General features: G+C 36.6%; 1 protein-coding gene across 2 annotated transcripts in view; it reads right to left on the bottom strand.

The window, feature by feature from the left end:
• Window positions 1–14,455, bottom strand: part of LOC135935779 (zinc transporter ZIP1-like) — a 47,113-nt gene that overhangs the window by 19,704 nt on the left and 12,954 nt on the right. The window contains exons 1-2 of one of the 2 annotated variants that reach the window (XM_065478336.1): window positions 10,156–10,756; window positions 8,377–9,031 (exon numbers count right to left, since the gene is read on the bottom strand). The exons of the other annotated variant lie outside the window; for it this stretch is intronic. Of the exons in view, the coding sequence (XP_065334408.1) occupies window positions 8,377–9,031; window positions 10,156–10,695 (1,195 nt within the window). The 5' untranslated portion in view covers window positions 10,696–10,756. Of the gene's footprint in view, window positions 1–8,376; window positions 9,032–10,155; window positions 10,757–14,455 lie in introns of those variants that run through there. 2 annotated transcript variants of the gene reach the window in all.

Genomic DNA, 14,455 nt, shown 5'->3' with positions numbered 1-14,455 from the left:
TTTGCGGACGGTTTGCCGACCTTTTTGTTGTTTCCCCAAAAAGCGCAGCCGGCCTTGAAAGTGGTCGCTCGCGTTTCATTAGAACTGACGCACAGCCATTGTTCGCGAAAGCGCACAAGAAAATAATAGGGTGCACTCGACGCCCGAGAGAGTAATTATGTAATTGCCGGGCGACGCGCGCGCGTCTCATTGTTTCCCGGAGAGCGTGACAAAATTTTACACGCCTCTGGAGCAGAATGCGTATTATAGAGGGCTGTGGATTTTAGACGATCGACCTTTTTTGTTTGCTTGCAAACATCACGGGACCATGAATCGCAGTTTTGCGTCGTTTGATATACGTATACAAGCAGCCAAAATCTACAAAAAACGTCAAAATATTGACTATAAATTCTTGCAACAGTGAATATTTATGGTACATTTGAGAGAATTCCCCAAATTTTTTATTTTTCCAGCCTGAAAATTAATAAATTTATGGAACTTTTTTTCATTTTTATGAAGGAGAAAAGAAAAACTTCATTTTTTCAGTTTTTTTACTAACTCGTCAGTTGTTTTAGATACAACCTCTGACTCCCTTTTAGTCAAAGCTGCAAAAATATATATTTGATAATTTAAATACCATGCCAGGAAAATCTGAATCAAGTATTTCCTTAAAAAATTATAAAAAAACGTTGGATTTAATGGATGACTTTATCTCTCTTTATTTTTAGAGATTTTTAAATTTTTAATTCCAGCTGGTGTACAAAATAGAACCTCTAGAAGTGTCAAAACTTAGATGCATCTGTTTCATTTTTGCAGAGAAAATAATTTGGCTCCGCAGGCCAATAAAAACTGGAAATAATTCATTCCCATTACTCAACCAAATGAAAAAAACAACATTTGTCGATCTGCAAAACTTGTTTTTGAACGTGACCCAAAACCTCGCGAACAAGTTGAACGTCAGGCTAATCAACAAACTTAAAAAATATCTCGGCAAATTAAGCATAAAATCCGTGCGCTCTTAGCTAATATTATTGCCTCTCTGGCCTGGTTTTCGCACTTCTTGCTCTCAGCAAATTGGACCGTTTCTCTTCTAATTATCAATTCACATCAGAAATCAGGCAAGGGTCGTCGGACGAATCAAAGCGTCGCAATATCCCCGTGTCTTCATCCAGCGGACGTTGCAGGGCGTAATTTAATTACGCGGAAAAGGGGTCGTGTGTGTCTTTGCTGCCTTTGTCTTCCGCGTGATTAAATTTTCAACCCCAAAGGAACCGTAGAGCTCCACATCCTGCGACGATGCATAATTTACGTGCACACAAAGACGAGGAAGGGAAGAGATCTCCACTATGCGTGTGCCAAAAAGAGCAATTTATTTAAGTTAAAGAAATTTTGCGTCTTCTCGAAGGCGGTGTTATTTACGGGATTGATATTGATAATTCTTTTTGCATGAGAAAATTAAACTAGGATTGACGAGGGTAAAATCATTTAAGGCCGGAATTTTTTTAAAATAGTCTGAAGAGACTCACATTTTTTTAGCATTAATTATATATTTCAAAGTATAAAGTAAATGATAACGAAATGAACGTAAATTACGTTTGAAACATGATATGATTGTACGTGGAGATAATTTAAAAATTTAAATCACAAAATAAAATTTAACACATTTGTAAACTATTTAAGATTTATTCTCACGATATTTACTTTAAATCTCATATTAAATTTAAACAAAATAATTATTAAAATATATTAACAATAAAAGTTTTTTCGTATTAAATTTTTTTAAATAAAATAACAGTTTAATATTATTTAAATTGCTTAATAGGTAGTTTTTAAAATTTTGCAATATTTTTCTTTATAATAAATTCCTTTCAAATGAATAAAAAAAGGCACTCTTTCAGAACGATGTGGTGGCAGTTAATTTATCCTCTCTCTTGGGTAAACCACATTTTTTCCCTTGCAAATAATCATCTTTCCAAGAAGCACCAGCAAGTCTATTGTCCAATTCAAACAATAGTCCGCGAGGGAAATGAACAAATTTCACGTTCGATATAATTCAAATAAATTAATGTACGGTCATTGTATTCCTAGCTATTTCGCAAAATCCGTTCTGCAACCGAGTTTAATTTAAATTCCTCTTCTAGGACGAAACTTATTATTAATAAACGCGCGGTGAAGGCACGAAATTGCTGAGCAAGAAATTGAATGCAACGTACGTTAAAATTATCTCTATCGAGGCGAGACACATTCACCGCCGCAGTGGAAATATGTATATAAATTTCCATTCGCGTGCCGGCTTAACTGTTCATCGGGAAGTATTTTTAAAATCGTTTTGTGTACATATATGCGGAGAGCTGGAGAGGGAGCCCCGTAATTACTCCGCAGCCGCACGCTCTAGTTCGTGCATCTCTCGCCAATATAATCAACGCGTCAGAGAGGAAATTAGTTGGCTTTCCACAGATGAGTATATGCAAACACCGCAGCTTTGCCTTTTGAATGCGTGGCCCATAAGAGCACTTATTTGTGTTTCGATGAACGCAGAAAGCCACTTTCAAAATTGACCTTTTTGTTGGAAATATAAAAGTTCATCTATCTCTTTTGTTTAACTCTGACCTTTCATCAAGACTGAAAAAAGGTCGAGTGTTTTTGCGTGGATTTAAAATTGCTTTTAGAGAGAGCTTTGAGAAAAACTAAAGAGGATTAAAAAAACTTAAATTAAAAATTTATCTGCATCGATGAGTTTTGAAATGGGAAAAACATTCATAGGAATTTTATAAGTAGAAGCAAACCGAGTTTGGGTGAGATTTTTTGCTTCTTTAAAGTAGCCAAAGTTTGTTTTCAGGCTAATAATAATTTCGTCCAATTAATTAAATAATTACCAACTTTTTAAAATAAAAAAGTGTTTGCAAAGTTAGCATGCTTTTCAAATGGTAATGAGACTGTCTCCCTACTCGAAATCTGATTTTATTTCACAACAAAGGGTTTCTCCAAGCCGTTTGATAAATTTCGACGAGAGGAATCGTAATCTGCCTGGAAATTTGGGAGAAAATGGGCAAAATTTGAAATTGCAACTGTAGCAATGTCCACTTTTGATTGTTGCAGCACATTGTTTTTAAATTGTTGTCCTGCAACAATCCACTCTAAGGGATTAACGAACAGTTATTTAAAGAATACTACTCGAATTCTGAGCAAAAAATAATTATTGTTCTTGGAATTCAACTCGGCAGGTTTAAAAAATCGTGTATCAAATAGTTAGTTATTACAGGGGACAATTGTATCATCATTCATCAGCAAAAATTTAAATTTAAAGAATTAATTCAGCAGAATAAAAAAACCGTTAACACAACCGCACAAATTAAGTGGAAAATTGACCAAAAATATAGTTAAAATATTAGTATACAGGTAGTACACAGGAAGAGTTAACTGTCCAGCTTTCATAATCAAAATCAATAATATTCGCTTTGTGATTATTTATGAAATTAATCAAACAGAAAACAGTTTAGCAAAGCAGGAAAAGTAGATATTGAATTAATGAGAGCGCTCTCGACGTGTTTATGAATAAACCAAAGTTCATATCGGAGTTGGAAAAGCGACCAGCCGGACCGAGTGAGTCCGGGTTTTAACCCTGCCTGCCTGCAGCAGCAGATGCAAAAACTCCAAAGGCATATGAATTATGAATGGGCGCTGCTACGGGCAGATTAATTATTCAGGCAATTAGTCGGCCCATCGGATTAGCAGCAAACACACACACACGTTGAATTTTCCGCCTCGATCTGCCTGCACTTACAATTAGGAATGAATTGCGCAATTTCCCGGCCCACGCACGCTTTCGTTGCGTAGGCCGGGCCGAGTAAGTTCACGCGGTCTTGGCATGCTGATTAAGTGATTACATCAACGTGTATTTCGTCTCAAAGTGTGGTTGTTGTGGTTTAAAGGCGTCCCTTTGGCCGTGAGACCAGTGAGACTGAATTAAAAGCAAATACTTTTGTTTTATAAAATATTCAGAACTGATTTAAATTAAATTTTATTACAATTGTAAATTTTGAAGGTTTCCCTAAGCCTTGGATTGATAATTGATAAGCGTGCGAAGGGCTTTTGATTAAATTTAACCTAGCTTATATTGATAATTTTGTATAGATAGAAATAAAAAATTGGAAATTTAAAATTATCGATTAATTGGATAAGCTCGGCACGGATTAATTTGGGTTGGATAGTTATTTGTCAAATTTTGGAATTAAATAACACGCTCTGGTACTGTACAGCGGCTGTTTTGGCCCCGCAGGCCTCGCATCAGCATTAATTTACCTCCAAATCCAAAACAAAACAATAACAGCAGCTAGATAATTCTGAATCAGTTATTTTCGAAAACGCACGGCTTTACATCTTGTCAACCCTGCCACTGATCCTCCCACGCGTGATTTAACCTTTCATATTTAACAAAATTCAAAAGCTCAAAATGCCGTCCTATATGTAATGAAGCGTTAATTTCATAGAGGGGTCACAAAGGAAAAATTCCCTTGACTGAAATATCTTTCCATACATTTTTTTATGATATTTTTAACATTGCAGAGAAATATACCTTTTTTACGACCTTTCTGCCGTTAAAAATTAATTTAAAATGAAAGCGTACCCATGATAAACATTTAAAAAATAAATTTATATGAACAGAAAATTCTGTCAAATCTGTTTTCTAGCAGTTCATGTAGGCATTTTAAAGGAAATGTCTAAGTGGATATATCGATAATAACACACATTTCCTGCTACTTTTAAGAAAATGTTATTTGTAAACAACCCATATTAGGCAATTTTTCTACGACGCACAGTGTCCTATTCAGGAAACATTATGATTTTGTTTTCTTACAGAAGATAATATATCCAATAGATTTGTGAAGTACTGATATAATAATGTGAAATGATTGATCAATTTAAAACTGATCAGAAAGCCATGAATGAGTTAGGATATTGATTTGTCAAAGGGAAAAGAGTCATTAATAACTTAAAATATGGAAATACAAGCGGTTAAAGTACATGTTTAGATTAGATTTTATAACGGTAAAAATCAGGAAGCTATATATAATAACTATTTTCCGTCACGATTACAGTTAGATATTTAAGACTGTAAATTTTTTCATTGGTTAAAATTTGAAATGAATCTAAAGTTCTGTAATTACAATCGTCAAAATGATCAAAACTCGTCCCTAACACAACCTGAAGTAATCAAAACAGTTTAATAACGCTTGTGAAGCTGAACAATGCATAAAATCTACAAAATCACTTTGTCTAAAATGTGATTTTTAGTTGATTTTAACAGAAATCGTAAATCGTCAATTATTTATTGCTGTTTCAGTAGTTGAAGACGATTAAAGCCTTTTAAATTAAATAAAGGTGTAATGCGAAATTCTTAAAAATAATTTTCTCATTATCTTAAATAGATTCTCTAAAAATTGAGAAAAGCTAAAACTGTTTCCAGCACTGTCTCCAAAAAAATTTAGCCAGAAAGGATAATTAACTCTTAATTCCCATACCATTGGACAGAGTGCGACGAGAGGAATCGAAATTAAGCGAAAAATCATTGACAAAAATTGTTAAATGTTTCGAGAAATTCGACACAATCTGAAATTAAACTGTTCCTCGCGGTCCTGATTTCATTGTTGCCATTGTAGGGATAAACGATGCTACATTTCACAAACAATTAACTTATTTAACCACTTTCTTTAGTCAACAATGCAAAATAAATCTTAATTTTTGGCTTTTAAATTTCTACTTTAATTTCTTTACTTCACATTTTGTAGACGCTATTGTTCAAGTCAACAATTAGACGACTTCTAATTTATGTCAGCATTTCAAATTAATTTCAATTTATTGCTGTCCTGTATCAACTCATTTTAAAGTTATAAAAATGAACAATAGACTCTCATGGTTCTGTGCAAATAATGGAATTTTTAATCATCATTTGTTTCAAAATTTAACGGCCATTTTTATTTCTGTCTTACTGTTTTGAAAATCCTGATAGCGAGAGCCAAACTCTAGAAATTATTTATTCAAGTGTTTTTTTGTACATTTAACCTTTCGTGTTTTAATTAGTTTTAATAGGCGTAAATTTGCAAACACTATAATTTTATAAATGTTATAATACCAGCGCAAAAGTCACCCCAGAGCTGAGCTGTTTAGTTTCATTATTGATCTGCGACAATTTGCATACAAAAGACTTGCCGTGATAAAATTTCCTACGCAGAGGGCTTTTATATACACTACATGTTAACAAACTGTGTGCGATATGTGCTTTTCAATTACATTCACTCTCGCCTTCCCAATAATCGCCATGCTGAGCTAAGCGAATAAATAAATGCTCCTAGCTCTCCCTTTCTCGCATCATGCAGCGAAAACATTTTAATTAAGGCTGAAATCGGCGTCCATAAATTTTTACGACACACTTCGGAGTGGCACAAAAGTTTTTATTGCGTTGCCCGCGCACCCGCCCGCTCGCCCGCTCGCCCGCTCGCCCGGCTGCAGCAAACTACAAATAATAGAATAGCAGAAAAGCGAAGAAGCGAACTGGCCGAGCGGAAAGGCAGCGTGTTACACCACTCGATTCAATTACATACTTCGCTGGCGTAACAATTGAGTCGCGTGTGCGTTTGCTCTGAAAATCTTTTTTTAACGTTTCTTAACCTTTATGAGGCAAATAAATTTTTAATGGCTGCGTTGAAAGGTTGGGAAATATGCGGCGTAAAATGCAAATTATTTGGTGTCGAACTGACACAACGCCTGTCAGTTAAATTGTCACATTTTTTCTTTTATTTATTGGACTCAGGGCAGTATTGCATTATAGATTGCGTAAATTGTTTGCATAGAGCCCGAATACAAAAATATGAAGGGTCTAAAGTCGTCGACGGCAGGTTAGTTTTGTTATCAGACACAGTTTGTAAGTCTGAGTTGGACGATTTACGATAGTTTTCATGAGAAATTGTTCTTGAAAGGGTTCTCCACCGTTACTTTTGAAATAATTTGCTGGCCTCTTAAGAAGAGCAAAGACCTTTCACAATTTTGTGAATTATGTTCCTCGCAATTAATCAAAATTTTTCAAAGATACAATGGATCATGATTTGACAATAAAGCTTTCTTTAGTATAGCAAAAATAAAAGACGGAATTATATTGCAAATATTTAAAATTATGCTATTATACTAGTATGAAAACACAGCCAACACGGTGATCCATTGGTCTTTAAATCAGCAAAAAATGTTCAGGTTCTTCCAGACGCTGGATGTTTTATGTATTTTTAAAAACCACGACAAATTATTTGAACAGTGTAGGGAAAAAGCTCGGAGAACAAATCTTTCCAGCAAACCAACGATATTTATTGAAATTTTTTATATTTAATAAAAAATATGCCATCAGCACTGGCAAAATTTTTAAGAGGCTTTTAAAGTTCCTTATTTATTATTTTTAAATAATGTTAAAAACTACTGAGCTGAAAAGTTCTGAATAATCAATTAACTCTTAAGAAACCCATATCACAACAAACACTTATTTCAAAATATATTAACCCTTTTGCAATATCGAAACGGACGTCTAGCTTATAAAATTCTGAAGCGATATTTTTACTTGACCGCGACGATAACGTTTTTGGGCTCCTCATGCAGAACTCACGTCAAGAATTTAATTCATCTTAAAATCAGGTGTAAAAATTGGCGTTTTTTGCTGGAAATTTCCGGGAAAAAACGCGGTATAGTTTTTTGTCACCAGTTGCGTAAGTCCTTAGTGTTTGAAGCTGTCAACAGATGGCGCCACCGAATACTTTAGTAATAAATTTAATTCTAAAGCACTTCCGATGTGATTTCAGACTCAATCTTGCTGCTATGCATTCTTCACTTAATATATATTCTTTTGACGTGCTGAAAACCAAAATCAGTTCAGCCATTCGCCATAGAATCGTCGGAAAATATTTTTTATTTCAGAAAATAGTTTTTCATGATTCTGCGACGAATGGCTGAACCAATTTTGGTTTTCAGCACGTCAAAAGAAAGCATATTATTTAAAGAATGCACAGTAACAGGATTGAGTCTGAAATTGCAGCGGAAGTGCTTTAAAATTAAATTTATTAAGAGAGTATGCGGTGGAGCCATCTGTTGGCGGCTTTTGACTCTATATAAGGGCTCTTACAACTGGTTTATTGACCACCCTGCATAAAATTAGTAATAAAAATGGATAGCAGCAAATCTTATAGCCCCTATAGAGTAATAATATTCATCAATTTCGCTAAAAAAAACTTATAGAATTTTAAAACCCAATTTTAAATATTAAAAAACGTCTTCTTGATGGCATTTCTAGTTTATTTGTTTGTTTTTTAAATATTTTATTTTTCCTTGCAACCAATAAGAAGTAAAAAAGGTGCTTACTGATGAGCTGGAGGCAGAGCATGATGATGAATCCGCAGATGATGGCGACAAGCTGGAAGAAGCCGGACTGCGTGTTGGCGCGCTCGCGCTGCAGCACCTCGAAGAAGACGACGTAGACGAGCGTGCCGGCGGCCATGCCCTGAAGCACGACCGTCGTCGGCGTCAGGGTGGACGTGTTGTCGGCGTTGGCGGCGACGGCGACCCCGATGGCGATGCCGAGCGGCGACACAACGGCGAACGTGGCCACGTAGAGAACTAGGAGACACTTCCTGGTGCCAGAGTTCATCAGCTCGACGCCGACGCAGAAGGCGATGACCAGCTTGTGGGTGGCGATCGCAGCGAACAGGTACCACACGTTGGCCACGCTCGTCTCCAGACCCACGGCCAGACCCTCGAAGACCGCGTGGAAGGATAACGCGAGCACCGCCAGCAGGCCGCGGAAGGAGGTCGCCACCGTCGACTTGTTGTTGCCGCCGCTGCCATTCGAGTCCACGGGGATGACGTGCGAGTGGCCGTGATGCGAATGCCGCACTGGACAGTTTTCAGGCAGCACGGCGTTGGAGACCAGAGCCAAAGGGCCGCCGGTCATGCGGGCCTCGGCGTCCAGCGCCGACGGCTTGCTCAGGTTCAACGTCGAGCCCGCCGAGATCAAACCCTGGATCAGAAAAGAATGTTTTTATCAGGGTAGGAATTTTTTATTTTCTTTTTTAATAAGAAAACTGAGACGAGCTAACAGGATTTTACATAGTATTTTCTCTATATGTTTTAACTACATTTGTCCTCTGAATCAGGGCTGCACGAGATAGTCAAATCGAATTTTCGAAATCGTCTAGTGTCAAATAATTAGAGCATTTCAACGGGTTCAAATGTGATGGAGGTTTAATTAACAATTGGTTAATTTTTTAGCTAAACTGCTAACATTTATTCTTTCTTGATTGCAGAGTTTTTATGATAATGTACAACAAAATCATAGCTTTTAATAAATTAAAAATTGTTATAATATATTTTTAATAAAGTAAAAAACAAAAAAAATTAATTTAAATTATTTTAAAATCGTAAATTAACTACCGTAAAATATATAATAATAAATTTTATTTTAAATTAATAAAAAAACGTGTTGTTTTAAAAAGTTTCTCTAAATAAATTAATTACAATTTTTATAAGATACCAATATTTAGCACAAAATAATTATATATCACTTATAGTTTCTTAAAATCAATACTAGTCTACTAAATTTGCAATTTCCAATTGCTCCAGAATCTTAAAAAAATCTGACTGCAAGCATATATCCATTGAATAATAACTGAGAAAAACGATTAACATTTTAAAAAGAATACGGCGTTAGATTATAAAAGATTTTTAAATCTATCTTCAACAATTTGTTACATTTACTTAAAGTTTCGTGTCGCTGTGCAGTAAATTGCACACAAATCTGGACGAATTTGACTACAGTTATTTCTGTTTCAATTACTTAACCGGCATTAAACGGCAAATAATTGATATTAATATATCAACAGCACCACAAATCATTTGCACAACAATTTTAATTTGATGAGAGCTATCTAAAAAAACAAAATCTAGTAGGTAATTTTCTGCAAACTCATTTTAAAATTTCCCAAATAAAAAAAAATATTTTTGTGAAATTTAAAATAAAAAGTTGCATTCATTGTCTCTAAAAATACAAATTTAAAAGAATTGAATTTTTTAAATTCCACATTTTATGTGAAACATTTCAAGCACACATCTTTTAATAAACAAGTATTAAATTTAGAAAATTACCTGTGTGGAGCTGCCGGAGTCTGTGGTCTTGCCGCTGAGCGACACCCTGGGGATGAGATTCTGCTGGTTGACGGTGCCAGCAGAGGCGGCGTCGGCGGCGAGCTCAGGGTGTCGTCCGCACTTCCTGATGGACATGGTGCGGTGGAGGACGGCCTCGTCATCCTCCTCGTGTCTCGAGTCGAGACAGACGTGCACCAGCTCCTCGACAAGGTAGACGAAGAAAAATCCGCAGCAGAAAATCAGTTCGGCCAGGTGGATGTGGCCCTCGGGCGTGGGCAGGTGGCCGTTGCGCTGCAGGACGGCCACGGCCTCCCGCACCTCGGGCTGCAGGTGGAGGAAGGTGGTGTAGAAGAGCACCCCGCCGCCGAAGCAGAGCAGCAGCGAGAGGACGAGCTGCGAGCGCGCCGCCGTGAACTCCCAGCGCAGCCACTGCGCCAGACGCAACGGCAGCACGCCCAGCAGCAGGCTCGACGCGCCCAGCACCACCATGGCCACCACCTTGGCCACCAGCAGGTCGTCCACCACGTGATCCTCTTCCATTGTATGTCTGTCTGTTCTCTCGCCGGACACTGTATCACCGCGAAACCACCACACTCCACGCTCCGCGAGCGACTGACGACTGCCCGATTCTCCCGCCCGCTCTTGCCGCGGCAGCTGCTGCTCTCCGAAGGTGGATAATGCGCGCGCGCGCGCGCCCGCCAGCCTTCCAAGGAAGCTCTTCCTTCGATGCTCCCTTTTCGCCCGTTACGCGCCATTCACGGCGCTCGCTGACGCCGGTATATTAATCGCGCATTTTTCATTCTGACTCACTGCTCTGCTCCGCTTCCCTTTATTTGCTTATTCATATCTGCCGAGCCTTCAAATATTCGAGCGTCGGTTTTAATTTTTTAAATTTACTCCAATTGTTCTCTTAAAATTTGTGAAAAAGTCGGCCCAAAGGTCAAATGAGCGAAAGTTCATTTGTTCTTTTCTGAACAGCTTTAAACATTTGTGATTTAATATAGTCAAGACAAAAGTTTCCTCCTCAAAGGTCACGTAAATTATACAATGTTTTTTTTAAGTCAGCAAAACAACCTGGCCATTAAGTGTACCCCGAAATATTAATGGCGAAATTTGTAACTTTACTTAGCCATTTTGTTTGGCAATTTCCAGTTTCACTTACTTGTCAATTTAAATTTTTTGATCCTTGGAAAACTCTACCGACAATTTTGGATAGGGCAAATGCCAGACATTTATTACGTTTGAATTAATTTCATTTTTCTTTTATGTAAAACATATTTAAAATTAAATGATTTGTGACCTTGTTTCGAAATTTTATTGTTAATCAGTCAAGTATTACGTCTTGTGCCTGCATGTTTTATTTATTATTTTAGAGAAATTCAGGGATCTAATGTCAGTATCAGTATTACGTAATTTGAGAATATCCATAGGCAGACCGATAAGAATAATTAAAAAATTTAAATGTTGAACCATTTAATCCCACATACCATATTTATTACAATTATTAAAACGAGTGCATAATTTAAAATTTAATTTTGTTTCCTTTTAACAGACTGAAATAGTTAAGTTATCTTTTATTTCATTTCAATTTTTAATCTCAAAATATTGGTTAAATTTTACGCCAAAGAAAAAATTCAAATTTTTATTGCTTGTTTTTCACATTGCCACATTATATATTATATCATCTAATTTTAGAGTTATCTGCAAATAATTATAATTACACCTGTCCAATCCTTAGCATTGCATAAAAAGTTATTTTACTCGAAATGGTTTTCTTCCTCCACACTAGATAAATCCAGAAATTGATGAATATTCTTTTATATTTCCCCACGAAAAGGTGATAAGTTCAAGTTAAGAGTCAAAATCATTAGGTATGCGGTGTGCGAGCTGTGCGGGTGCACACACACGCGTATTGATTAGAGCCGGGCGCCGGACTAATTAACTCTCACTCGCGGCCTGCCGAGGGTGAGAGGTAAATAATTATTCCCTAACAAAGTGCGCAACAGATTTTGCCAATTACTCTCTTGTTACCTGCTAGCAGCACTGATTACGGTCGCAAATTGACAGATAAATCAGCTTTGAAACAACATGTGTGGCGTGGTGTTTCAGAGTAGGGTCATTTCCTTTCGTTAAAAATCGACAAATTGCCCTGGATATAATTACTGTTTTAAATTTAAAAGCATTGCTTTCCGGAAATGGTTTTAAATTTCAACATTTCATCGGTTGAAATTTGTACTGCGTTGGAAATATAAACTGAGCCTTGTCATAAATTTTAGATCTAAGCATCAGAATTTTTATTTCTGCAACAGTTGGAACTTTGAGATAGTACTAAAATTTGTTTTCAGTTGACTCTTATAAAACCATAATATTTAAAATACTGAAATTCAGCTGAAGTTTATTCCAAGAAAAATATTAAAAATAATTATCATAAGTCCCCAAGTGTGCGATTAAATCAACGATCTGTGCAGAGATTGGCAATCATCTGGCACGCTGGCAGCAGCGTAAAGCGTAATGCATTCAAGGCTCCGTCTTTGCCGCGATAATTTGCAGCCCGTACTCGAGACGACGCGCAGATCATCTTTCGGTGTAACGTAACGCAAAGAGTCCCTCAGGTGTGTTTGCCAGTAACGCGATAGGGCACACACGTGAGCTGCAGAAATTTATTCGCGCGCGGCCTCCCTCCCGGCCGTCTGCAGCGAATATTGCGGGAAGATTCGCACCCCCTGGGGACGCATAAAAACTAAAACGCCGTCTCTGACGGTCCCACTGCCGCCAACCTTAAATTTAATAGCAAAATGTACAAAAATATAGTATAAAAATTTTATTTCATTATAATTTAATTTAACCTTCTTGTTTAAATTATTAATAGGACTTTATAAATAATTTATGCACAAAATATACTGTATTTTAAAAATTTCTTACAAGTTTTTGTCGTAAAACTATTCAGCCTGAGCTGCCCCAACGTTCGCCTGCAGACCAAACATTAAATTGTAATTTTTTTAACATTTTAATATTGATTAAATATTTTAAAAATAATCTGAAAATGACTAGATAATTAATTGTTGTGTTGAAACATAATAATTGTTGGTTGAAAATGAATACCAAGAATCATTGATGATGTTGATAAACGTGCAACAATATAATTTTCTTAGGCTATATTAAAAAGATCAGGTTAAGAGTATTCTGGATACAATTAGAACTAAAGCCTCCCAATATTAATTTTTAACTAATTAAATTCACCAAACTAATCATCAATTTAGCAATAATTTCTCAGGTTTTTCACCTGAGAGTGACTCATGCGATGCAGTTCAAAGAAAAAACTGAATCTGCTTCCTTGAGAGCGCTGCTGGGTTCCTCCACCTTTGGCATCGAGCTGCGCGGCCACTGACGTCATCCAGGTGAATGGAATATTTAATGCGCGAGAGAGTGTGTGCGCTAAACACAATTTAACGCGGTAATGTCATAAAGGGTCATAAGGAAAACTCGTCTTTGATTGTGAGACAGCAGAGAAATTCCTTTTGCGTACCTCATCACCGAGATGTGCACCTTGATAGGTCAAATCCTTTTACTTGATCGTTAATTTGCCCCTACCGCAACGTTCAATGCGAAACGACGCAAGATTGAGATTGAGAAGGGAAGTTTTGAAATCAATTTATATAATTGGAAATATTTTTCTCGTGTGTGCGTGTTACTGCAGGGAAAGGCGTTAGTAAGCGGAGTTCTTATATTAATGAAAATACTTCTATTAGGTAATTAATTTTTGAAAGGAAAACTGGCTTACATTAAGAATGAATCTCATTATTTGTAGAGCTCTGAATTTTAGATGGTCGTGGACTATTTTTCGCCAAAAACAGTCTAAAACCAGCGGGGTCCAGATGTGCGATAAAATTGGTTCGCACTGCGCAGATCCAAGATGGTGTCTGAATGTTGGAAACAAAAAGCTCTCTTTGGATTGCCGTACGAGTGTCAAGAGTTTGTTTTTACGATCCAAAAGACACAATTAGTTAAAAGTAATGCAAATTATACGTCCCAATATTGACGAAAACTTGGTTCTTTTCGCACATTTTCACGTGACCATACTCCACCGGACGCCATATCTGCGCGTCGCACGAATCTGGACCCCGCTGTCCAAAACTATTTAAATTGGTTAAGAATCTTAAGGATATCGCATAATTTTATTTATAAAAAAATTTTGGCTCTAATTTTATTTCGCGTAATTTAATTTTTGTTAGAAGATATTTTTATCGGTTACTTTTTGATCAAAAATTTATTTATTCCTCGGTGGTCTTTATACATTTAA

Source organism: Cloeon dipterum, chromosome 2 (genome assembly GCF_949628265.1).
Source record: "Cloeon dipterum chromosome 2, ieCloDipt1.1, whole genome shotgun sequence".
In the NCBI taxonomy this organism is placed as follows: domain Eukaryota; kingdom Metazoa; phylum Arthropoda; class Insecta; order Ephemeroptera; family Baetidae; genus Cloeon; species Cloeon dipterum.
Note: the sequence above shows the minus strand (reverse complement) of the source record. Positions and strands in the feature narration are given on the sequence as shown.